The 24,601-nt window shown below is 47.0% G+C and overlaps 1 protein-coding gene across 4 annotated transcripts in view; it reads left to right on the top strand.

Moving 5' to 3' along the window:
* Positions 1-24,601, top strand: part of SLC33A2 (solute carrier family 33 member 2) — a 109,662-nt gene that overhangs the window by 54,725 nt on the left and 30,336 nt on the right. For all 4 annotated transcript variants that reach the window (XM_078686438.1, XM_078686439.1, XM_078686436.1 and 1 more), the window contains exon 4: positions 1,972-2,078. In XM_078686438.1, the coding sequence (XP_078542564.1) occupies positions 1,972-2,078 (107 nt within the window). The remainder of the gene's footprint in view (positions 1-1,971; positions 2,079-24,601) is intronic.

Genomic DNA, 24,601 nt, shown 5'->3' with positions numbered 1-24,601 from the left:
CAGTTTGTTTGTTCTCTGTTTTTATAAAATATGTTGCAGTGGAAAAAAATTTGAACTATGCCGATAAGCAAAGTTTAGAAATCCAAGTTTTTAAACTAAGTCAAATAATATTTGTAATTGATTTGTGTAGTACAAGATGTATAATGTAAATGAGACAATGTATTGTTTTTTAAAATATTTTTTTTAATAAATGAAATAACTTTTTTAAAGAAATTTGTGTTTGGAAATACATTCATGTTGAACCTGGTCTGACACTTAAAAGGCTTGTAAATTTGGTAACCTACGCATAGACGAGACCCCTTCTACCAACTGTGAAACGTCTCTTTATGGGACAAAGTAATAGAAATTGGTTGTAAAGTTCAGGAAAAGGAGTTTTTGCTTTTTAACATTTTCCTCTTCATCACTGACTCTTTTCACTGTGCTTCTGCATGTATTTACTTTCATTCACCATAGATATGGGCATTTTTCATAGCAACTCCCTTGCACATCAGTTGCATTGTGCAGCTACGCCTCGGGTCCATCTTGTCCTGGATGTGATTTTGGGGCGACTATATCTGCGCCACCTTTGCATTGACGTCAGTTCCTTCCTTTCTGCGCCTTCCGACATAGACCCGGAGTCCGCTCCCACAAATCTGTCAGACTGGACAGAGTTTTTCCACTACATGAATTTCAGGTGTCCAATTGCCATGTCCCCTCCTAAAACTACAGGATTTAAACCATGCAGACTGCCACAAGCAAATGCCAGTGACTGACCCACACCAGGTTTGTCTCTGGTGTCTGGACTTAAAACACAATTCAGCGTTGTTTCAGAAATGCTCTGAGATAAATTTCAAAGTCATCTGCAACCGTGAACCCAAGCTGTACTTTGCTGAACATAAACAGATGTCGAAGAAGGCCCAATCGAGAGTGCGGACGCGCTCCCTCGGCCAGTTATCCTCAAAGTCGAGGTCACCAGGTAAGTCTAAGAATAGTAAAAAAACACCAGAACTGTGATTACGGCTCTTCCATGTCCGGCCACTCCCATTGTTCTGAGTCACGCATAGCCCCAGTTACTGTGAGGCCACAAACTCTGTCCTCAATCCCCAAACCTATTCGCCCCCTCATGCTTCTCAGACCTGACTTTCTGGACCCTGCTGCAATGCCGCAACAACTCTCAGAATTAAAAAATGCAATGGACCGTATCTTCAGTGCTCAACTGGACCCCTCTTGCGTGCTTTCGGGCCTCAAGGATCTTAGGTAGCCTCCAGTCGATTTACCCCTTGAGGGTCTGTACCCCCTGCTGACTGTGCCACCCCGTCGTTCCCGACCCCGACTTTTAGCTCAATGGCAATGTTTTTACAGTGCCCCAGTTCGTGCTGCAGAACCTATCGCTGACACCAATGCCAGAAGGAGATCAGATTGTCCTGTCTGTTCCAGTTCATTCATGCCTGTGTTTGTATTATGAATTAGTACATTAGTCAAACCTGTTGATTTTGCCAATACTTGTATTGATTTACCATGCCAGGAGTTTGCTAACATCATTTAGTGGGGAAGGGGTGGATGATTTGAGTTGCAGAAGATTCAGACATCTGCGGCAATGTTGTGCCTGAGGACATGGCAACAGGAGAAAAGTGGCACCACCTTGGAATGCTATAATCCACATAGATATCTGAGCAATGTTTAGAAACTTTCACCCATAAGGGCCCAGGTGTGCTATATAAATGATTAAACATTTAAATGCAATATTTACAGGATATCTATTAATATTTTAAATGAGCTTGTTAGGTTCATTGCATATAATGGTGTCTTATGTGGATATCCTTAAAGACTGACATGGATAGTACCTTAGAGCACAATTGGGCACCCTACTTTCAAGTAACTGAAAAGTAAGCTTTTTGCTGGGGGTGCAGAGGGTAGTAGGTGCTGGGTGCTAGAAACGATCAGAATGACTCTTTTTTTCTCCATTAGTTCATAGTCTATGCTCTCTTTCAGATCCCCGCTTTCACTTGTAAAAACTTCATTGATTTGGCGTCTCATCGGCCTTGGCTTCCAAACCATCATCATCCTCACGTTTACCAGCACGTCCAGTGTTCTGAAAGGTAATTGCGATTAAGAAAGTTATTCTCCTTTAGTAAAAAAACAACTGGTGTATGAACCTCCATGGTGGTAAATTGTTACTCTTATTGTCACAGTTCATTGTTTGAATTTACAAGGGTTTCCCAAGTAAACATACAACAGTTGCAGGGTACTGTATATACTCCTTGTAACCTCCTGACATCTGGTTGGGCCAGAGGCTATGGATAGTTTTTAATATCTTCACATGAACTCAGCTGCTATGAGAATCAACAAATTACACTTCCAAGAAAACCCTGAAGCTAAAGCTGCAACACACATGACTGCCATAGTTCAGTAAGATACCAGAAGTCAATGAAACCTATATCGGCCTCCTCCTTTGCCTTTTCTTTTTGCTGCAGCGCCATGGATAGGTGCTTCCTTTCCTTTTTTGTCTGTTTCCGAGTATTTGGTTTGTAGTGTTGGTTTAGCAGGAAGAGTTGCTTAGAGTTCTCATTTGACTTCTAATGCTTCTTGCTGATTGCTTGAGATGCTGTCCTTGTTCGGTGAATTTCATTTCAGATTTGCGCCAATAGGTGTTTGACTGTAGCAGCTGGGGACATGGAGGGATTTGTGTGCTTTTGTCAGAAGTGGCACAGGAGGCGAGTTCTGCGTTTCACAATCCCTCTTGACCTTTCCTGAGACTTTGTTTTTAACGTAGGTTTCTGCACCAAACTGTGACTGGACCTAGGAGCTAGGGGCTTATGTTGACTGCCATTTCCTCTACCTGCAAGCAGTAGCGTGTTAGCCCTGAGGGCAGAATAAAATGATTTTTTGGCATTCTGTAGGGCTATATTAGATCCCCTATATATTAAAGTGAAAAAAATATAAAAAGGTCTAGATAGCAGTCATGATTTGTCTGTGACCCAATTAAAGTGTGGGTTTTTAAGGGTCCTGCTACGAAATGGCATAAAGTGATGAGTATAAGCAAGAAGATAGCATAGAAAATGCGGCAAGCCTTATTGCATTATATGATGGCCTCTCTTAAGCCATAGATGACTTGGTTCAGCATGCAGTGTCGGCAGCTTTGATACCCCTGATTGAAAGGCTGAAGAAGTTGTCAAACGTAGCACCTTTCCTATCCTTCTGCCTGAGGGTATTAGATTTATGAGAGAGAACAACGTGTTGGCAGTCAGTTAAATCAATCATCTGGGAAGCACACTGTCGTGACTCCTCACTGAACTGGCAAAGGGATTTTGGAACTAGTGCAAACAACAGATATCAGTGATAGCAGACTACATGGCAGGGACTATTAACTTAATGGCTGAGGCACACTCCTGGTACCTGAAAGATTACAAAATTTGGAAATGGGCATCTCGGACCAATGTCAGGTGGACCTGATCACTATAAGGCTAAATGTTCGATATTTTATTCAAGGAGGCTAGATCCAGTTACCATGGTGACTAATCCCTATATACAGAACTGGTTACTTTCAACGAATTGCCTTTCTTCACTTTGCCATGATCCCATGAGGTGCAAAGAGGCATATTTATTACTAATAAAAACATTTTGCAAAGGTGACATTTGGATGCCTGTTCTTCTAGAACTCTTTGGGATATTCTAATTTATGTACCCCAGTTTCATTGCATTTTTATGTTTCCCAGAGGCCTTATACATCCATTTGTGCAGTAGGGAATAGTGCACGTGGAGGAATACAGGGTTGATGAAATTTCGAAACAGAATGCATTCTGGTTATGGAGTTATCATGGACAGCAGGCACTAACAACAAGTATTTGTCTGCCTGAAGAGGATGTGTTATTTGGGTGTATGGAATGGGGTTTTAATCCTTTGAAGAAGACAATGACCAACATTCTTAACTTTCTCTCAGAGGTAACAGAAGAAGGCCTGGTCTGTGGTACAATTATTTCCTTTAGGTCGACCCTCATGCCTGGCATTATCCAGTGGATCGTTGTTCTGTGGGGTAACACCCCTTGGTATGTAAACCACTAACAGGGTTAATATTGACTATTTTCCAAAGCTCAAGTAATCAACATTATGGGTAGTAAAACTAGTTTTTGTCCGCTTTTTAATAATGGGGTATTGAATGAGCATTTGTCATGGAAAGAGATTTACAGTGCTGCTGTGGATCATTACACTTAAGCATGTATCAGATGTGAGAATGCTGGACTTGACAGGTAGGAAGTGTCCCTAGGAAGTGAAGATGTTTACCATCGTTAATAACCCTAATTCAACACTTGTCCGGTACCCTATGTTTTTCATGTAGTCCACAATTGTGCATAATGCCTAGCCTGAAAGCATGGCTAGGAGATAGACAGCTGAACTGTAGCATGTATTGTGGTCTGTCAGAAAGCCTTTTTCTACAGTCTAATCTCCTACAGTTTCAGAATAGATGCTTCGGAGGCAGGCTTACTAACAGGAATATTTGGGAAAAGGGACCCATGGCTACAAAGCTTTATACTCACTGGGTTGTAGACTATAAGGTTTTATAACTGCAGCTGGTTGGTTGTCTGATTCAACCTTGAAGTAGTTCTATTTTAAACCAAAACTAGATTTTAAACCTAAACCAGACAGTGTGACTTCGATAATAAGTGAGCTTTAAAGTGGCATAATCGGGGCGTGGCTTCGATGGCGGCCTGAGAAGACGCTTGTGCTGGAGGCTCCCCGTCCCAGACCCCCTTAAGGCCCCTTAATTAGCTTCCCGAACCCCCAACCTGACACACGCTTGGCCCGGTTGTGACGGGACGTCCAGTGAGAGCATCGGTGGAAGTCGAGCTCCAGTGAGAACATCGCTGGGGGCTGTCACATCGCCCGCAGGGTGCACCCCGGCCGCGGAGAAAAGGAAATGGCGGGCGAGTCCGCCAGAGCCAGCTACGAAGCCAGCTCGCAGTAACTTACCGAGTGCACCCCGTAGGTGAGCAGTGGCCCGGTGATACCGGCAGCGACCGGGGGACCCTCGAGGTGCCTGTGGTGCTCCGGGGCAGAGCAGGATACAAGGAGCGCACAGCGGGAGGCGGTGGAGGAGCACACCGGGAGGCGCGAAAATCGAGGTCCGGGATCGGGGCCTGTCCCTGACGACTGTGAGCGGGGCGCCGGCGCACTGTCCCGTGGGGCGCGACCTGGAGCTGGGGGCCGGCCATCCAACAGGCTGGGAGAGGACGCCTGCACTGGGGTGAGCGGTGGCGGCTCCCGGCTGAGAGAGTGAGGAGCAACAGGCGAAACCGGCAGTCGGACCCACGAGGCGCGGGAAGCACAAAAATTGAGCCCCCGGTCCGGGGCCTGGCACGGCCTGTCCACAGCTGAGACCGGCTTGGGGAAGGAGTGGCATCGCGGGACAGGAGCATAGAGGCGTCGCCTTGGAGGGGACACGAGATACAGGACGACCCATCTTCTGTGCAGGTACTGGGAGCTGGGGCTAACACAGGCAAACCCCGACTTGGAGCGATGGGACTGACAGAGGCTACTTAACCCGTGGCTGCCTGGAGTGCTCCGGCTGTGTCGGACTGTGGGAGGAGGCATCCTGACTGTATTGCCTGGTGGTGCTCCCAGCTGGGTTCTAACACCTCACAGCATGTCCCCCCCGCCGTCTGTGTGGCCCGGCCGGGCCTCGGGCGGCCTAGCCGGGAGCAGAGCCGGGCTTGGCAATATTGAACAGACTAGTGCGGGCTGACTCAGACCCCCATATACCAGACCTGGGACGGTGAAACGAAGGTACAGTGGGGTCCTGGTCTGTCGGTCTACGGAGGAGAGACACGGGCGGAGCGGCGGAGATCGGGAGGTGGCGGGAGTGGAGACGGAATTAGTGGCCTGGGGAACTGCCTGCTGTGAGTTCTCCACCCTCATTGTGTGTGTACTAATTGCTTGGAGGCGGCCCCCCACGGACGACGCAGCTGCGCCCTGCACAACACATCGAGCCAGATTGCAGTGGGCGAGTGGCTGGAAAAAGCAACCGAGGGGTCTGGGTTGCGCCACGGAACCCAGAGCAGACGTACGAGAGGCCGGGGATTTGACCTTGGCGGAGGCCCTGGCGTGCCTGGACCCGGGCCATCGGGCGATGAGGTGAGGAGAACGGGGGGTGGTGCCCCCGAGCACCTCTTCATCGCGTCGTGGCCATCTCCTGGGACCCAGCCTGTGCCCTCCCGAGTGGTCCGACAGATGGGACTCCTTGGAGCTCACGAGGCGAAGATATAGCAGAGTCCTGGGCTGTCGGTAGGCAGCAAAGAGCCGCTGAGGGAGTGGCGGAAAGGGGGACCGACACTGAGGAGGGAGAGACAGATAATCATGGCTAACGCTGAACGCCGAGGCAGACGCACCATTCCAGAAATGTTGGCTAAAGGTGCCCCCAAGGGGAGAAGAGTCCCTCGCCCACCTCCCAGGCAACGAAGAGTGGATCCCCAGGGCCGGGGGAAAAAGAGACACCTATCACAAAATCATTCCTCGAAACTTTATTCAATTCCCTACGGGAGGACTTCCAAGCGCTAAAACAGGAAATGGCTGGGGAACACCGTGAGTTGAGGAGAGACGTTGATGGACTGGGCGAAAGGGTGGCAGCTGTGGAGGAAACAACGCAAGCCAGAAGCGAGGAGATCGACCAGCTGCAGCAGGAAGTCATTCGCCTTAAGGAGCAACAGGTGGACCTCCAGGCACATGCAGAGGACCTCGAGAATCGTTCTCGGAGGAACAACATCAGGGTCCGAAGCGTTCCATCTAATGCAGAAGGGGACAATATCACGAGCTTCCTACAGGGGCTATTCAGGGACATCCTGGAGGAACCTAACGACTTTCCAGTTTGCATAGATAGAGCGCACAGGGTGGGTGTTGCACGCCGGGGCTCTGCTCCACCACCCGATATACTAGCCTTTCTACCAGACTACCCCTTTAGGGAGCGGATTCTACAAGCTGCACGCCGGAAGCACCCCTTCAAACATCAAGGGCACCAGCTGGCGTTCTATCAGGACCTCTCAGCCATCACCTTGCATAAAAGGAAGGCCTTCCGGCCGGCCACGTTGTTCCTCAGAGACAAAGGAATCCCCTACTCATGGGGCCACCCCTTTAGACTGATCTTTAAATGGAACGGGACACTACACCAACTTCGGTCATTGCAGGACACATGTGACCTACTGGGTATTGACCATCCCGAGGAACTCCAGCCTCTGGAGAGTGACCCGCGATCCTCACAAGAGAAGTCCCCACGTTTCTCACAGGACGGGTGGCAGCGTGTACGCCGCAAGAGACCACCTAAGATCACCCAGAAGCCGGATCCCGCCGTGGTGGCACAGGAGCAGGCGTCGGCCATTCGGGAGGCGTCTAAGGACACGGCAACAGGCCACTGATCACACAGGGGCGGGGGTCTCTGATTGCATCATACTTCAGCAGGTCTGACGGGGGGCGGGCGGAGGGCCGACCGGGTCGCCACAGCCACTTGCTCCTTCATGGATGACTGCCACTGGCCGGAACTGAAGTCTAACCGGCTTGGGACTTTGAACTGTTCATTGGTATGTTCTGTTGGGGATAGGGAGGGCACGGGAGGGGGGAGTTGGAGGAATGGGATGGAGAGAAGGGCAGAGAGGGGGGAAAGGGGGGTTGTTTTTTGGGGTCGGGGTTGGGGGGTTGGTTGTTGTGGGGGGATACCTATCTCATTTGCTTCCCAGAGGAGCTCTTTTGTTTTTGTTCCTTGCACATCATTCACAGCTCCAGAATCATCCGGTTGACCGATGCCACACACCAAGCTTAAAGTTCTCTCCCTGAATGTGAGGGGCCTTAACAACCCCATTAAGCGTCGGGCAGTCTTGTCCCTCTTAGAGCACACAGCAGCCGACATTTGCCTCCTACAGGAGACACACCTCCTATCCAAAGACCAGCATCGTCTTAAATCCCGGGCCATCCCTACACAGCTTTTTTCATCCTCCTCCAAGAAAGCAGCAGGGATGGCTATCTTGGTGTCTAAGTCATTCACAGGCAAGGTGCTGCAGCGGGAGGCAGAAATCAAGGGGAGACTATTGGTACACCGCTTCCTCATAGCAGGGCAGACTTTTATACTGGGCTCAATATATGCACCTAACGAGGGGCAGGAAACATTTCTCAAAACAGCACTAGCGGCGGCCACAGCAAACTCGGAGCGCCGGCTCCTACTGGGGGGGTGACCTTAACTTAGTCTTTCATAACACACATGATCGCTCGTGCCAACGGTGGGGTCAGGTTGGGGCCCTCTCCAAAGCCAGCCAAGCTTACCTACATGATCTCGACCTGACTGACCTCTGGAGGCATCTTCACCCACACAGCACCGCCTACACCTATCATTCCGGGGCCCACAAATCATACGCCAGGCTAGACTACTTCCTATGCACCTCCTCATTGGTGGCGCAGGCGCTGGAGATGGACACCCTGCCAGCCTCGCTCTCCGGCCACTCCCCAATAATGACCACGTTCCTCGTACCAGCAACACCGACCCCGCGCCGACATTGGCGCCTCCGAGAGGCCCTCCTTCATAACCCCTCGACAGTGGAGCGGATCAAAACCGCTATCGCACAATTCCTGACCCACAATCACAATACCGACACCTCGAGAGCCACTCAGTGGGCGACCCTGAAAGCGGTCTTGCGCGGCGAGTTTATATCTATAGCCGTGGCCAATAACAAAGACAGAGCGCAGAAGAGGGCCGAAATCGCGCAACGAGTGTCGGAACTGGAGCAAATGCACCAGCGCACAGGGGCAGCACGGGCCTGGCGGCAACTGTGCACTGAGAGGAAAATGCTAGCCGCGCTAGACCAGGATGCCGCGGAGTATGCAGCTCTACGCCTCAAACAGGCGTACTACTCAGGGGGAGACCGATGCGGCCGGCTCTTAGCGAGCAAGCTGCGGGAACAGCGGCAAGGGGTACGGGCCATACAGACAGAGGGGGGAGGCCTTGCCACAGACGATACAGCGATAGCCGAAGCTTTCGGGGAATTCTACGAATCCCTCTACACTGGTGACACCATTGACTTGCAAGCAGGCCAGACTTACCTGCAGGAGGCACATCTCCCATCTCTGAATTCAGTGCAGGCGGATCACCTGGACAGGCCGATTGGCCTGGAAGAGGTGATCTCAGCGATTTCCCGCCTTAAACTTGGGAAATCCCTTGGCCCAGATGGCTACCCCGCAAGTTTTTATAAAACATTTTGCCACCAAATAGCCCCCCTCCTGCGGGACCTTTTCAATTCCTTTAACCGGCCTAGCGCGATCCCCGCAGAACTCCTGGAGGCATCAATCTCAGTCATCCCAAAACCAGACAGAGACACAACCCGTTGTGGATCATACTGTCCGATCTCGCTATTGAATATCAACTTCAAACTCTAAACGGGTATACTAGCGAGCAGGCTGGCCCCCTACATGCAACAACTAGTGGAGCCAGACCAGGCGGGTTTTATACCCCAGCGACAGACCAGTGACAACACCAGATGTGTCCTCCACCTCATCGAGGCTGGATCTCGTGCACGTCCAGACTGTATGCTACTCACGATCGATGCTGAAAAAACGTTCGATAGGGTGCACTGGCCGTACCTGGAACAGGTCCTGCAACATTTTGGCTTCAGGGAGGTCCTCTGCACCCGCATTCTGAACTGCTATGGACAACCTAACGCCACAGTTCGCGTCAATGGGCATACCTCCTCCTGCTTCCCGATTGGAAGAGGGACCAGGCAGGGTTGCCCCCTTTCCCCTATTTTGTTTGCCCTCTACATGGAGCCGCTGGCGCAAAGGGTTAGGCAACACGGCCTCATCAAGGGCATTAAATTCGGAGGTGACATCCACAAAATTAGCCTCTACGCGGACGACATATTGCTCTCCCTTACCGAGCCGGTTCAATCGCTTCGGGCGCTTTTTATTGAACTCCATAGCTTTGCGCTCGCCTCCGGGTTTAAGATCAATACGGAGAAATCAATCGCCCTTAATATCTCCCTTTCGCCTGACACCCTCTCCGAAGTGCGAGCAGAACACGATGTGCAGTGGTCCGACTCTACAGTCCCCTATCTGGGAGTCCTCCTGGGTCCCACCATCCCAGCTACGGCGGAAGCGAACTATGCCAGACTCCGCACACAGCTCCGTGACGAGCTCCGGAGATGGAAGCGACACTCCCTCTCCTGGCTGGGGAGGATAGCCGGCACCAAAATGACCCTGCTACCACAGATTCTCTATCTGTTCCAAACCCTCCCCCTGCGACAGCCTCGCGGTTGGATCCAGCAGATGCAGTCCTAGCTGACACGCTATATATGGCAAGGTCGACGACCACGGTTTAAGCAAGCCATTGCAGTCCTCCCACCGGGTCACGGCGGGGTAGGGATACCAGATCTTCAACTCTATTTCTATGCGGCACAGCTCCGGAGCCTGGTGGAATGGTATCAGCCGGAGTCAGGCAAGCACTGGCTTTTTCAAGATCTGGCAGTGGCCGGTAGGCCCCTACAGGGGATCCCATTTCTCCCTAGGCGCCATCTGCCGCCTAACCTGTATGCCTCCCACATCACAGGCACGGTCATGGAAGTGTGGCACCGCGTTGGGGCCAAGCATGAACTGCCCTCCTTCCCCTCCCCTCTAACACTGCTCTTTGACAATCCCGACTTCACCCCGGGCTTAGTTCCGAAAGCATTTACAAATTGGCGCCGCTCCCCCTGCAGAGAACTAGGACACCTCTTCAATCTAGAAGGAATCCTCTCCTTCTTGCAGTTGAAAGAGGATTACGGTATACCGGAAGAAGACCGCCTAGCCTACCTGCAGGTTCGACACTGGGAACTCCACCCTGATGTTAGACCCGGAGCGCAACGGTTTCTTACCCCCTAGGAGAAGTGGCTTCTTACCCGCACCTCCGAGAAAAAGCTGATCTCGGACCTATACCAACACCTCCTCCTCACGAACATACATACATACAACGCAGGCAGATGCCGCTGGGAGCGGGAACTGGGCAGAACCTTCACACAGAAGGAATGGAGTGGGATATACCACAGGGCACGACACTCCGCATACCACACCGGATTGACCGAAACCCTAACCAAGGTGGCCACCTAACGGTACCTCACACCTGCACGCCTTCATCAAGCTGACCCACACATTAGCGACCGCTGTTGGAGGGGGTGCGGAGAACTGGGCACATTGGAACACCTGCTCTGGAGCTGCGATCGCATACAATGGTATTGGGAGACGATATTAGATGAAATTGATTCCCACCTGGATACTCAACTTCCCTGATTTCCTGCTTACATCCTACTGGGGTTGCCCAACACCCTGATGTATCCCCTGAAGTCCCGGAGGGGTCGCCTCATAGCGATTGCATTGGGAGCAACCACACAAAACATCCTAGCACATTGGAGGACCCCGCAGGCTCCCCCATACACAGGCTGGTTACACAGGTTATGGATGGTGCTTGGCATGGAGAAGCTGTCCCTAGTACAGGCCGGTCAGGGAGGCGAATTCCCAGAGTTGTGGCGTCCCTTCTTAACACTGCTCCCAGGGGAGTTCCGCGAGCTGAGCTGCCCCAGATACTTACGCCTTTTCAGGCTAGTCGACACCCCAATCCCGGTACCAAGGGCAACCAAGGGCGTGCGACACCACAAACACTGATGCTCCTATCATACTTCCTTTTTTTTGGTTACAATGGACTTTTTCCTTTGAATGGGTGGACGGGGGGGGAGGGATGAAGGGAGGGGGGTGGGTCCTACTGTTTTGTGTTTACAGACATAGACGGCCTGCATCGCTACCCATCCAGGCAGGCACTGAATGTACCTATCGCCTTTACATTGACACTTGACTTCTAAACTTGTTTAATGGACTATGGCCCTATTGTCTTGTTCTTTGTGAAAACTCAATCAAAGTGCAATAAAATGCACCGTTTGCTACCTCTTGTATTTTGTTGGCTCACGATTGTCACTTTTGTAATGCACCGTTTGCTACCTCTTGTATTTTGTTGGCTCACGATTGTCACTTTTGTAATGCACCGTTTGCTACCTCTTGTATTTTGTTGGCTCACGATTGTCATTTTTGCGTCATTTTATGTAACTTTTGCTTTTGTATTTTGCTCACTTGTAATGTTCTCATGTATCAGTTCTGTTCCTATTGTGAAGCGCTCTGACACCTTCGGGTAAAGTCCGCGCTATATAAAAACGCATAAATAAAAAATAAAAAATAAATAAAGATTTAAACCATCAAAGTGGCATAATCTTCGCCTCTGACCCTGACAGAGGATAAATGATCTCCTAGTAATTAGAAGGAAAGGTTCAATTCTGTTAAGCACTCTAAGGTGAGGTGTGCTGGCCCAGGTTTAACTGGATTACAGCTGGTTTTAAACTGTGCCCCAAATATGGAAAATAAGATGGGTGCAATGATTGCAAATATTTTAACCATTGTCAATTTCTCTGGGTAGCAGTTAAACCCATTGTTTTGCTTCGAAAGATTCTCACGGATGGTCATGAACACAGAATAGTCCGACCTACGTGTGAGGAACCCAGAACACTGATATATATAAAAAACAGAGAAATGGACTCTTGTTGTGACTTCAGTTGTAGGTATTTTTTATTTTTTCGATTTGGAAAAGTGCATTGCTGTGCTCGAAACCACCAGACGCGTTTCGGCGATCAGTCGCCTTGGTCACTGGTAAATTGTGCAAAATTTCCCATTAACATTTGAAACCATCATCAACCAATCATGAGCTGTCATCTGATTATACCATAGATATAGAAAACAGACTTTGTTTTGGGTAATGTATACATAGGGGAAAACAGACTTTGTCGTGACTGCAAAATACATTTGTTATAGATTACCCTTTACGACATAAATATAGTAACGGAAATTTGCCTTTCCCAACATAATGCATATAATTGCTCAATGTTCGACCAAGATAAAAAATACCTGACTGACGTTGGAAGTAGCCACCTCAGTGATGAACAGTCTGATGATACCCTCATATGTTAGTGACATGCCAGCTTACACTGCATTTTATTGGCATACAACTACAGTAATATAAATATGATACCAAACCACATAGCAACATTTAGTGCTGCAATGTGAAATACAATGCAACCTTGCTGTAACTGCAGAGACAAATGAAGGGGAAAATGGCTGTTGGTTCAAAAGTGCAGTAGCTGCACACATTATACACTGTAGCTTTAAGAGAGCCAGCAGGTTCCATTACATACCATGCACTTTACCAGCTGTTTGACTAACAGGCTCAGTTCTTTTTCCCGGCTCATGTTGATCTGAATCTCATAATACTCCATGGTTAGAAACTCATCTATTTTCTGAGGCTTTTCTTGCTAAATATTTTTTTAGATTTTTCTCTTGATGTCTTTAGAAGACTTTAATATCTTCCCTGATTTGTGACAAGAGAAGTATTTCATACAGAAATGCCTTCATATTTGGTAAGTGCCCCTCTTGCAGGAAAAAGTCTGCTTCTGACCCACATGCCATTTGTGTGGCCTGTCTACCTAAATCACGTTCTGTGAAAGTATTCCCTTTTTGTCAGAAAATGTCAAAAAGAACTGTTAAAGACAGAGGGGGCATTCACCTCATAGGGAAGCAGAGGAATTCAAAGCTGCAGAAGCAAAAAAGAAACCGAGGAAAAGATGGGGGCTTCCTTAACTGCTCTGGCTTCTTCCCATAAAAAGGAACCCCACAGAGGGTGAGTCAAAGTAAATAGACATAAAAGGCATCATTAGCACCATTCAAAACCCTCACTGTTCACTGGAGCATTGGTCGACATCGAGACCATGAGCACCAACATTCTTTCCATCAAAAGAATTGACAGCTTCGCCGACAAATAGCGTACCTTCTTCTCTATCAGTGCCTTTACCATTGTCGACCCCATCGAATAAACACAACCAATGACGTTGTTCTCAGCAGTGGAACAAGCCGTAACTCCTGTACTGACAAGACCAACGTTGACATACTCAGTCAGTGACCCTGAGATACTACCATTTATTGTTGAAGCACTCCTCAGCAAGTCATTGACGTCAAAATGACACCATGTTTTCACCTCAATAATGTTACCATCATCGTTGATGTTGATAAATTCAACTTCTAGACATTCAACATCATCAGCACCATCTATAAGAGCAAGAGAAGACTGCGAACCTATAAAAAAAACCTTTTACTGCGAAGGGGCCAAGGCTAATCATTCCTGCAGAAGACTATTCACAGGTTCCTCTTCAGTGTTTAGAAATACAATACAATACATTTGTAAAGCGCACAGCTACCTAAAAAGGTGTCCCGGCGCTAGTGATAATATTATTCACTTAGTTAAAAGGCAGACACCTTCTTAAGAGGAGGTTATTACACAGTCAAAAAGAAGTGTTTGAAGCTTTTTCCTGAACACTGTTTCAGATGGATAGCTTCTCAAGGCCAAAGATAAGGCATTCCACAGTCTGGCTGTCAGGTAGGCAAAGTAACGACCTCCTCTTCTGCATTTAGCAATACGAGGAGTTTGAAGCAACTTAAGGTTATTACAACGAAGGGATCGCACCTGGAGGGATAGTTTGAATCAGCGCCTAAGATAGAAAGGACCCTTCGAGTTAAAAATCTTGAAAGCAAAAACGGGATCCTTCTACCTATGGGCAACAGTGAAGCTGACTCAATTGATTTGAGATAGAGCACCAGAGAGCAAGTTTCAGGATCAATCTGGCAGTAGAGTTTTGAATAATCTGAAGACGCTGAGTAGGAAAGGAAGGGAGCCCGAGATACAGACTATTAGAATAGTCCAGTTTAGAAGTAATCAAGGCATGTACAATTGTTTTCAAGGACTAGACGGCGATTTTATCTGAGATTCAAAGGTGAGCTCAGGAGCGAATTTAAACCCCAAGTTTCTGACCAACGGGGGAAAGTTCAAGGAGGATTACCCATCTAATATGGCCTCCAAAGGTCTCAGTCCGGTATAGATTTAGAACCAAAGAATGTAATCTTAGTTTTATATGAGTTCAACTTAAAAAAATTGGTATTCATCCATTCAAGGACAGATCTTAGAAAAGATTTGAAAGACCTCAATGATGATCTTGGCATTTCAAGATTTTCACGAAATGCCAAATATAGCGGTTTATCGTCAGTGTATGAAACTACTCTCACTTCGAAAGACTCCACAAAATTAGCCACGGGTGACATATGTACATTAAAAAGGGTAGGGCTGAGAGTCAAACCCTGTGGAACGTCGCAATTCAAAGGCTTTGCTGCAGACGTAAAGGGAGTGAGAAAGCCTGCCTGCATATGGTTGCAGATAAAGGACTTAAATCAAGACAAGGCACAGTCGGGATTACCCAAGCTTTCCAGTCTCTCAAGCAAAATAGCATGAGAGAACGTATCAAATGCCACAGAGAGATCCAGGAGCATTAACATAACTGGGGAATTTTGCTCAAGATTGCTTTTAATCTGCTCAGAAACCTCATGAAGAGTGTTCTTAGTACTATAACCATGCCGAAAACTTGATTACGAGTCTTGTAGCAGAAGGTTTTTCTCCCAAAAAAGAGTGAGCTGCCTTTAAAAAAAATTCTGCCAACTGTGCCATAATAGGCACAAGAGAGATGGACCTGAAGTTGCTCAAAATCTTAGGGTCAAAGCAGAAGGCTTCTTGAGTAAGGGAAGTAACAAGGCCAGCTTCCATCCAAAGGGGACCATTGCCTAAGCAAGAGATTCATTGAGCAAGTTGTTCACCCAGGGGTTAATCACTGATAATGCCATTTTAAGAATAGTCGGGACATGGATCAAGTGGAGATCCTGATTTACAATTGACAAGGTCATTAGCAAATGTTTCAAGAGAGAAAGGAGAAAAATAAGACTAAAGTGGAGCAGAAGAATGAGAGAAAAAGACTGAAGAGGCTGTGAAAGGCTGAGGAAAAGAATTGTAAATAACCTGAATTTTATTATGAAAAAGAACAGAGAGTTCTGCACAGAGTTCCATTGAAGGAATTAGCGTATTTTTTGTTTCCAGTTGAAAAAGAAAGGCGTAAACCACCTTAAACAATTCTTTGGGGAATTATCTACTTCGCAAATTGACAGGGCAATAAAAGCTTTACGAGGCATGTATATGGCTTTGAGATATTTCTGAAGAGCCTCCTGATAAATCGCCTTGGCCTCTACATCGTAATTAGTTCTCCGGAGTCTCTCCAGCTGCTTACAGCTGGATTTAAGAAGTTTTAAAGTCTTGGAGAACCAAGGTGCCGAAAGCTTAAGTCTCTTAGCAGAGTACACTTTCTTAGGGGCAATAGTGTCAATAGCCTTTTCTATCCAAACATTGAAAATTGCGTTATCTTACTCTGACACTCCAGTCCGATCAACAATGACAGATTGTAGGGTGTCAGCCACAAGCAGGTCACTAACTTTGTGCCAAGGTCTGGTCATTGTTCTGATTGTGCAGGGTACGACACCTTTTAATGCACCAGATCCTCAAGGGGGGTGTACATCATCCATTCCTTTGTCCCCACTAGATCCAACGCTACCTTTTGAACCAAGACTAACAGAACCAACAGTGACTCTTCCAGTCAGGCTCTGGACAGACGCATAAGGAGAACATCTTTAACGCCATCCTACATGACACAGACATGTCATACGCTCCTACATCTCCTCCTCTACATGCTTCACCAGTTGATGATTTTTTAACATTTCAAAAGGGCTGCAAAATTAGCCATTCAAATAGAGGTCCCCAAACAACCGTCTCAATCATCATGAAGATTTTGCACCTCTACTTACAGGGTTCAAGAATTGGCAGAAGAAAAATTCCTCACACCAGCCATTTTGAAGTCAGCAACACCAAGAAGATATTTAAAGCAGCAGAATAGGGTCCAGTCTATCTCAGGCAAGAACCTAAACGTGATTCAGTAATTGTTTCTGCTATCAGGAAGAACCATCCTTATACTCCTGAAACATCTCTCCTTCCAGAGAGGGAAAGCAAAAAGATGGATGCTGTGGGGAGAAAAATGTGTGATTCTTCTGCTACAGCCCTGAAAACATGAGTGACTCGGCTCTATTAGAGAGATGTGTGGGGGCTTTCTGAAAATATTTACTTCAAATTTTCACAAAATGAACTACTTAAAGAGAGGAAGCAGGATTTAGTAGCGATCTTAAACGAAATATAACTGTCGGAACTTCTTTCAGAAAAACAATCTCTTTCAGAGAGAGAATCTGTCTGGGGGATTCCTGTCATGCCGCTGCATGCAGCCCTGGGTCTTCTTAAATGGAATCCAGAGTCCTACATGCAGAGTACTCTTTACAGGCACTCATACACCCAGCACATATATTCAACATGCAGGTACTGCACAGACCTGTATCTTTCATGTTTTGTATCGTAGTATCCTCACTGATCGTCATAAACATAGAATATTCGCATTTGCGGGGATCCGAGAACACTTCTTCAATTGCCGAAAGTCAATCTTTAGATGGAGGTAACCACCTCAATGTCCATAGATTTAGAGTTACTTCAGTTAAAAAAACATGACCGGACTGCATTTTTACTGAATTGTTACGGACCTTAAATAGGCATCTAATCAATAGTATGTGACTACATTGCAGCCTCTGACAAGAAGCACCCTGGGTTTAATTCTAAAACGCTTATAAAGCACATACAGCAAAAGAAAAATGAAAGAAAAAAGGAGCCTGTCAAGTCAAGAATTCAGGGACTGCAAGGATAATACACTGTTACTTTAAGGAGACAGCAGCTTCCCTTTCTAGCATGCACTGCATTGTCGGTTTGCTTCGCAGCTTCAGTAAACTTTTTTCTAGCTCATGCTAAGAGGATCTCTGAACACTCTGTGGGTTACTTTACCCAGTTTTTTCTTATCTTTTTGCCACAAAAAGTTAGGTCATTTTGCTTCATTCAACATCTTTGAGGCTATTCTACATTCTTCACCCAATTATTCATCAAAAGTGGGGATTATTTTCTCAAAATGCCTTTACTTTTAGTGAAATGTCCTTCATATGGATGAAAAAAGAGTTAATCAGACCCACATTCTGTGTGATGTATGTCTTCTCGCCTCTCACTCAGTTAAGGAGTGAGAAGGTTGTCAAAGAAAGCCCTAAAAGACCTCGAGGGCATTCACCTGAGAGGAAAACTTGAGAACCTGCGTTAGGGAGAGGAGAAGAAAAAACAGAGAAAAAAGGACTGAGAAGGGGCTCCTTCTTCTGAATCCAGAACCTCTTGCATTAAAGACTTCTATAGAGGAAGATCTAGAGAGAGGAAGCATAAAAAACATTGCCACAATCACTCTCGACATTCTCACCGACCCTCGAGAACTTCAACGTTGATTCCAGCTCTGACATCGCAACTGTCATTGGCAAGATTTTAGATGGCAGATTACTCAACACCAACACATCATCAGTCAATGTCAAGGAGATCGACTTAATTGATGTCAGCTTTGAGAACCCACTTAAGATACACAATGTCAAGGAGATCGACGTGGAGACATTCCGAAATTTCTGTTTTATCAGTTAGATACCCATCAACCAGAAGAAGATCCTTTTCAGGAACATCTTCCTCCTCTAAACTTAGCTCCCAGCGCTATTTCTCTAATAAATCCAATTAGTCAACCATTGAAAGCTGGGTCTACATCAAGAAAAGATAGACCTCTGCAAATTAGACCTTTTCAACAGTTTCATGAAGAACAATGGTCCCAATGGAAAGACAATTGGGAAGGCAAACTCTCTCATCACACAAGCCAAACAGTCCCTGATGTGGTGGTGCAAGAAAATCAACATACTAAAGGGAAACCTCTTTATCTTTAACACAAACAATTGTTACAGATGCTTCCATGACAGGATGGGGAGCTCAATTACAAAATCTCACAGAAGAGCAATTTTACCACATAAATGTTCTGGAGCTGAACGTGGTTCATCTAGCCTTGAGGGCTTTTGCTCCATCCTTAATGTTCCCCAGGATACTTGATGAAAGTGGGGTTCCTTATCCCTCACTGTCGCCACCAAATGCATGAGGCAGGAGTCCCTGTCCCACACTGCTGTTGCCAGGTGCAGGATCCGGACCCCCCGTTTCAACGTTAGGCTAAGTAAGGACACCGTCTGATAGCCCTGCTCACCCCCTTAGTAGCCTGGCACGAGCAGCCAGGCTTATCTCCAAGGAACAAGTGTACAGTATGTGCAACCACACTCACAGCAAACCAATGATGTCACCACAAATAGACTCCACACAAGTTTTCATAAAACGAGTATAATCTTTATATAAGAAGATATCCAATATGATCACACGATACAAAACCAACATATAATAATGGTTAGTATTCCTTTCGGTGGATTGGTAGGTTCTAATCCCAATCACCGCTTCTAACCAACAGTTAAACTTACTTCTAACCGTTCCGAAAAGGTTAGGCAGGTCGTATTGCTAGAATCACACATGTTGCAAAAGAAAATAAACACTGCAATGCGTAACAGTATACTCCTGTGCTGTGCAATAGAGAAATAATGCCTTACAAAGCGCCACAGTCATGTACTTTGCAATAGAAGGAATAATGCAATGCGTATCACTACCAGCATGCCCTGTGCAAGGAAGAAACAAAGCAATGCGTCACGCTACAATCATGTACTGTACAATGAAGACATAATGCAATGCGCCACTTTATAATCATGTACTGTGCGATGAAGAGATAATGCAATGCTCCACGTTACAATCATGTACTCTGCAAGGGAAAAAGAATGCAGTTAGCGCACCAAGCATGTAGCACGTCAGGCACAAATGAGGTCAGGCGTCATACGACAGTTCGATAAGTTCATTAGCAGCAATAATGCAAAGTCTAATACGACAGTTTAGTGCTCCGTTAACAGTTGCCCGCAACATGGATCACTGATGTCACAAAAGTATCGCTTCTCACTCCGGCCCCAGTACTGCCCCTCCTTGGGCCAGCATGGGCCTCGATCCGAGCCGAAGCAACAGGCTTGCGCAGCTGACAGAAGCGAGAGGCCGAGCCCGCACCCCACCCCAGGTGGTGATCCACGTTACCTGGGGGGGTAGGGAGGCGCGATCCCACTCTCCTCTCCTCCTTAAGCGACTTGGGCCTTGAACCAGAACTCTGTCAATGGGCATGGCGAGCTCAGGCTGGCGGCCGAGCTCCTCCGGGGCTGACGGTCCAGGCCGCTACTGTTTCACACTGAGGGCCCAATGACCTGGCTCTCCTTCCGGCGGTCTCAGTGGACACCGAGCACTGTGGAGACTTACTTTGATTTCGGCGCACACACTACCCAGGCATTCCTCACCAGCGCCTCTAATTGCACCTCGACACGCACTCTGTGCATCCAAGTCTCGCCTCTTCTCTGGTGCACACGATGACCAGGCGCTCTTCACCAATGCCTCGGCTTGCACCTCGACACGCACCCTTTGCGACCGAGTTTCACCTCTTCTCCCGGTGCACACGATGACCAGGCGCTCTTCACCAACGCCTTGGCTGCACCTTGACACGCACCCTGGGCGTCCGAGTCTCACCTCTTCTCCCGGTGCACATGATGTCCAGGAGCTCTTCACCAACGCTTCGGCTGCACCTCAACACGCACCCTGCGTGTCCGAGATTCACTTCTTTGCTCGGTGCTCACAACGACCAGGCGTTCTTCACCAACGCCTTGGCTGCACCTCAACACGCACTCTGCGCGTCTGGGTCTCCTCTCGTCTCCCAGTGCATACAACGACCAGACGCTCTTCACTTTTTTATTTTATTTATTTATTTTATGCGGTTTTTATATAGTGCGGACTTTACCCGAAGGTGTCAGAGCGCTTCACAATAGGAACAGAACTGATACTTGAGGAGAACATTATAAGTGAACAAATTACAAAAGCAAACGTTAAGTTACATGAGGTAAAATTGACAATTGTGAGCAAACAAAATACAAGAGGTAGCAAACGGGTACATTACAGGAGGAAAAAGTGACATGTGCAGGTTCCAAAAGCGTACAAAGTACAAATAGAGGTATAGTACTGCAATATATGGTTGACACTTAAACACAAGAAAAAATGTTACGTAGGCAATGGTGGCACTTGTGCAAGTATCGAAAGCAAACAAAATGTAAGAGGTAGCAAACAGTGTGTTACAAGAGAAAAGTGACGTGTGCATGTTACAAAAGAGTACCAAACACAGGTAGAAGGGTAATACTGCAATAAATGGCAGACTCTCAAACCACAAGAACACACTGGGAAGGCACTTCCATAGTCATGGAGAATAGAATTTTCTATAATGGAAGGTCTTCTTTCAGATAATAGAGAATTACATTTGGAAGTGTCTTTGAAGGAGGAGAACTTTGAGGTCAGTTTTGAAGGCCTGGGAGGAGGAGGTGGTCCGGAGCTGAGGCGGAAGTGAGTTCCAGATTCTCACCGCGTTGCCTGAAAAGGATTGGGCCATCGATCTTTCCTTCTTGAAAGGGGGAGGTTCAAGCAGTAAATTTTCCGCATTACGTGATGGACTAGAGCCCCCAGAGAGTTTCAGTTTATTCGCCAGGTAGCGAGGAGAGGAGGAGTGCAAGGCTTTGTGGGTGATGCAGGCAGTCTTGTAGATAGATCTTGCCTCGATGGGGAGCCAGCGAAGGGTGGATAACATGGGTGTGATGTGGTCGCTTCTTTGGGCCCCATAAATGAAACGAGCTGCTGAATGGAGAACAGATTTAAGGGGGGACAGGTGGGATTTGGGGAGGCCAGTAAGAAGAGAATTGCAGTAGTCCAGTCTGGAGAGAACCAGCGATTGGACCAGGGTTTTAAGGTCATGCTCACTAATGCCTCGGCTTGCACCACGACACACATCCTGCGCGTCCCAGGCTCAGTTTACTCCTGTGTGCCCATGATCACAAGACACAACTTCCGAGGGTCTCAAGCTGCAAAAGTACGCGCACACCACGTTGCTTGGGACTTCTCTGGAAACTTTTATGATCCTGTGTTTCCAAACAGGGAGCCAGCTCACCTCGGGCCCTTGGGTTTCAGGACACAGCACAAAGCACAGTCCTGTTCAAGAAGGGAGGATCCCACCCACTGCAATGTCCCTTCAGTCTCTTCCTTAGTAAAATCTACAAACTGCAGGCCAGCCCCAGATCACGAAGCAAGTTCTATCCATTAGTCTCTTCAGCAACTTCTTCCTTGGCAGAGGTTCTTCTTGACCACGAAAGAGGTCAAAGCCTTTGCAGACTCGACCTGTCCACTTCGCAATTCAAAACAACACCAAATTCTAGGGGTTTCAGTTCTCTTAGGTATACCACTTCATGTCTTTGAAGTTCTTTGTGCTCAGGGGTCTCTGACCCCTGCCTAAATCAGTTCTGGGTGTCTCCCTCCCAGTGTCACCTTTTCCCTTTGATACTGGGGGTCCGGATCCTTAATCACTCAGCAGGAGATGGGTCAATTGGTTTATAGCACCAGCCCAGGCCTTTTCACCTCCTGGGCTTCTCCTCCCCCTACTCTCCAGATGCAGGGCAGCCTGGTGCCATCTCAACCCATCCCTTGGGTCAAGACCTCCCCCAGCTCCTCTCACTTCTCAGATCCAGACAGTTAATCCACATTCAGCAGAGACACACAGAAATGCTTAAAGCACAAAACTCAGCCACTTCCTAAAAGAGTGGTTTCTGAACACACAGTGACAAAACCACTTTCACAGAAAGTTGTGTTATGACACTGTGAGTTCATACATACTAAACACCCCCTCACCATTTTAATCTTATAGTAAACTAGGCTAACAAACACAACACACAGCCTCCCCCATTCTGTCCTATGGGCAGGATGGCCTTTCAGCAGTGAAAAACGAAATGGAGCGTTTTTCACTGTCAGAACATAACACAAACCTTACTATATGTCCTGCCTTTTACCTACTCCACACCCTGCCCATGGGTTACCAATGTGTATGAAAAAGGGAAAGTAAGGCCTGACGAATGGTTGCACTTGTCAGGACAACATGCTAACTTAGCAAACTGCACGCAGGCCCTACTCTGCCGGCCTGAGTTCCCTTCTCCGCTCGCCTTTGCATTACTCTCCCTGGCACACACAGTGCACATCACTAGGGACTTTACTGGTAAGGCAAACATACCAATCATGGCCAACCAATTACCATTATACTTTACACAGGGAACACTTGTACTTTGACACTGATCAGCAGTGGCAAAGTACCCAAAGCATCTAAAAACAAAGAAGATGGAGGCAAAAAGTCAGGGGTAATCACGCCAAGATATGCCAGGTCTAACAATACTTATTCAAACAGACAATACCACGACGATGCACTCAACAAACAGTGGGGGGCACCAGATTAAGGATTCTGTCTCTAGAAGCTCAAACAATCTGACATTGAAAAATTTCAGATTCAAGCAATTTATTTGACAGGCATCCAAAATTGTTAAGCAGATCTACTAAGCAGACACTTCATGCACTATCACAAATTCTTATTAAGTATTTTCCAAGTCAGGGAGTTTCCCAACAAACAATTATTCGCCACAGGAGAAACCGCAAAATGCCCAAACTTTGCGTTGATAATGTGAGATCCAAACTCGTTGGGCAATGCCCTTTTGATCAATTGATTGAAAAGTTTTCTCTGATTGCAGTGATTCCAACAATACTAATCAACCTCAAAACATCGGATGTCTTAATGATTCTAATAGCACCTGAGTGACCCAGAAAGTGGTGGTGGTATCTAGAGCTAACTCAACGCTCCATCAGACCCCATAATAGGTTGCTGGGCAAACACAATCTTCTATAGAGAATGCAAGGGAAGATTTTTCACCCTAACGTACACTCCTTGAATTTGGGGGCATGGTTTCTGAAGTCATTCAATACGGACTCTTAAATCTTCCTCCAGATTGTATCACCATGCTCAAGGAAGCTAAGCGTCCAAACACAAGAGCATCTTATGCTTTTAGTGAAAAGGTTTTGTCATCTGGGATCTTTAAAATAACAATGATCCAAGTAAATGCCAAAAATAAGTCTTTTTATTTTATCTTCTTCATTTGGCACAATCAAATCTGGCCATGCTCCCCCCTCCTCTTTTGAAATGCAACCCAGGGGTGGGCTCCCCGGGCCTATAATGAATCAATAAAAGAATGCTTCTCCAGAGGTAGGGGCCACAGGGGCGGGAATAATTGACAATTGCTTTTTTGTATTTTTACCCCAGGGGGTCCCTCTGGGTATCATACCATGCCCATTTATATCACTTTTTTCTTTACTTCAGGACAGAGGACTAAGTGCCTGAGTCTTGAGGTGGCTGCCAGCAACATTTTCCTGCTGTTGCTGGCAACCAATCAGAGTGTCTTCCACTGGGGCTCAATTTTTGAATCGGCACTCCTGCAAAAGTCTCTCAAGCCTCTAGCGAACCCAACCGTTCAGATATACAAACTGTATGCAACTGTAACTATGCAGTGGGTAATATATATATATATATATATATATATATAATTTCTTTCCCTTCACTTGTCTCTAGTTAGAGCAGGGTTTAAGTTAGCTTTCTATTTTATGGCACCGTTCTACACTAAATGCTGCAATGTGGTTTATTGTATTTATATTTCTGTAGTTTCCTGCAGATAAAATGTATTTAAAAATGACCTGTCAAAGTCTTATGGAGGTGTCAACAGACAGTTCATCATTAAGGGGATC

The sequence above is a fragment of the Lissotriton helveticus genome, chromosome 4_1, assembly GCF_964261635.1.
Source record: "Lissotriton helveticus chromosome 4_1, aLisHel1.1, whole genome shotgun sequence".
NCBI classification, from domain to species: Eukaryota; Metazoa; Chordata; class Amphibia; order Caudata; family Salamandridae; genus Lissotriton; species Lissotriton helveticus.
This window is presented reverse-complemented; position numbering and strand designations above follow the sequence as displayed.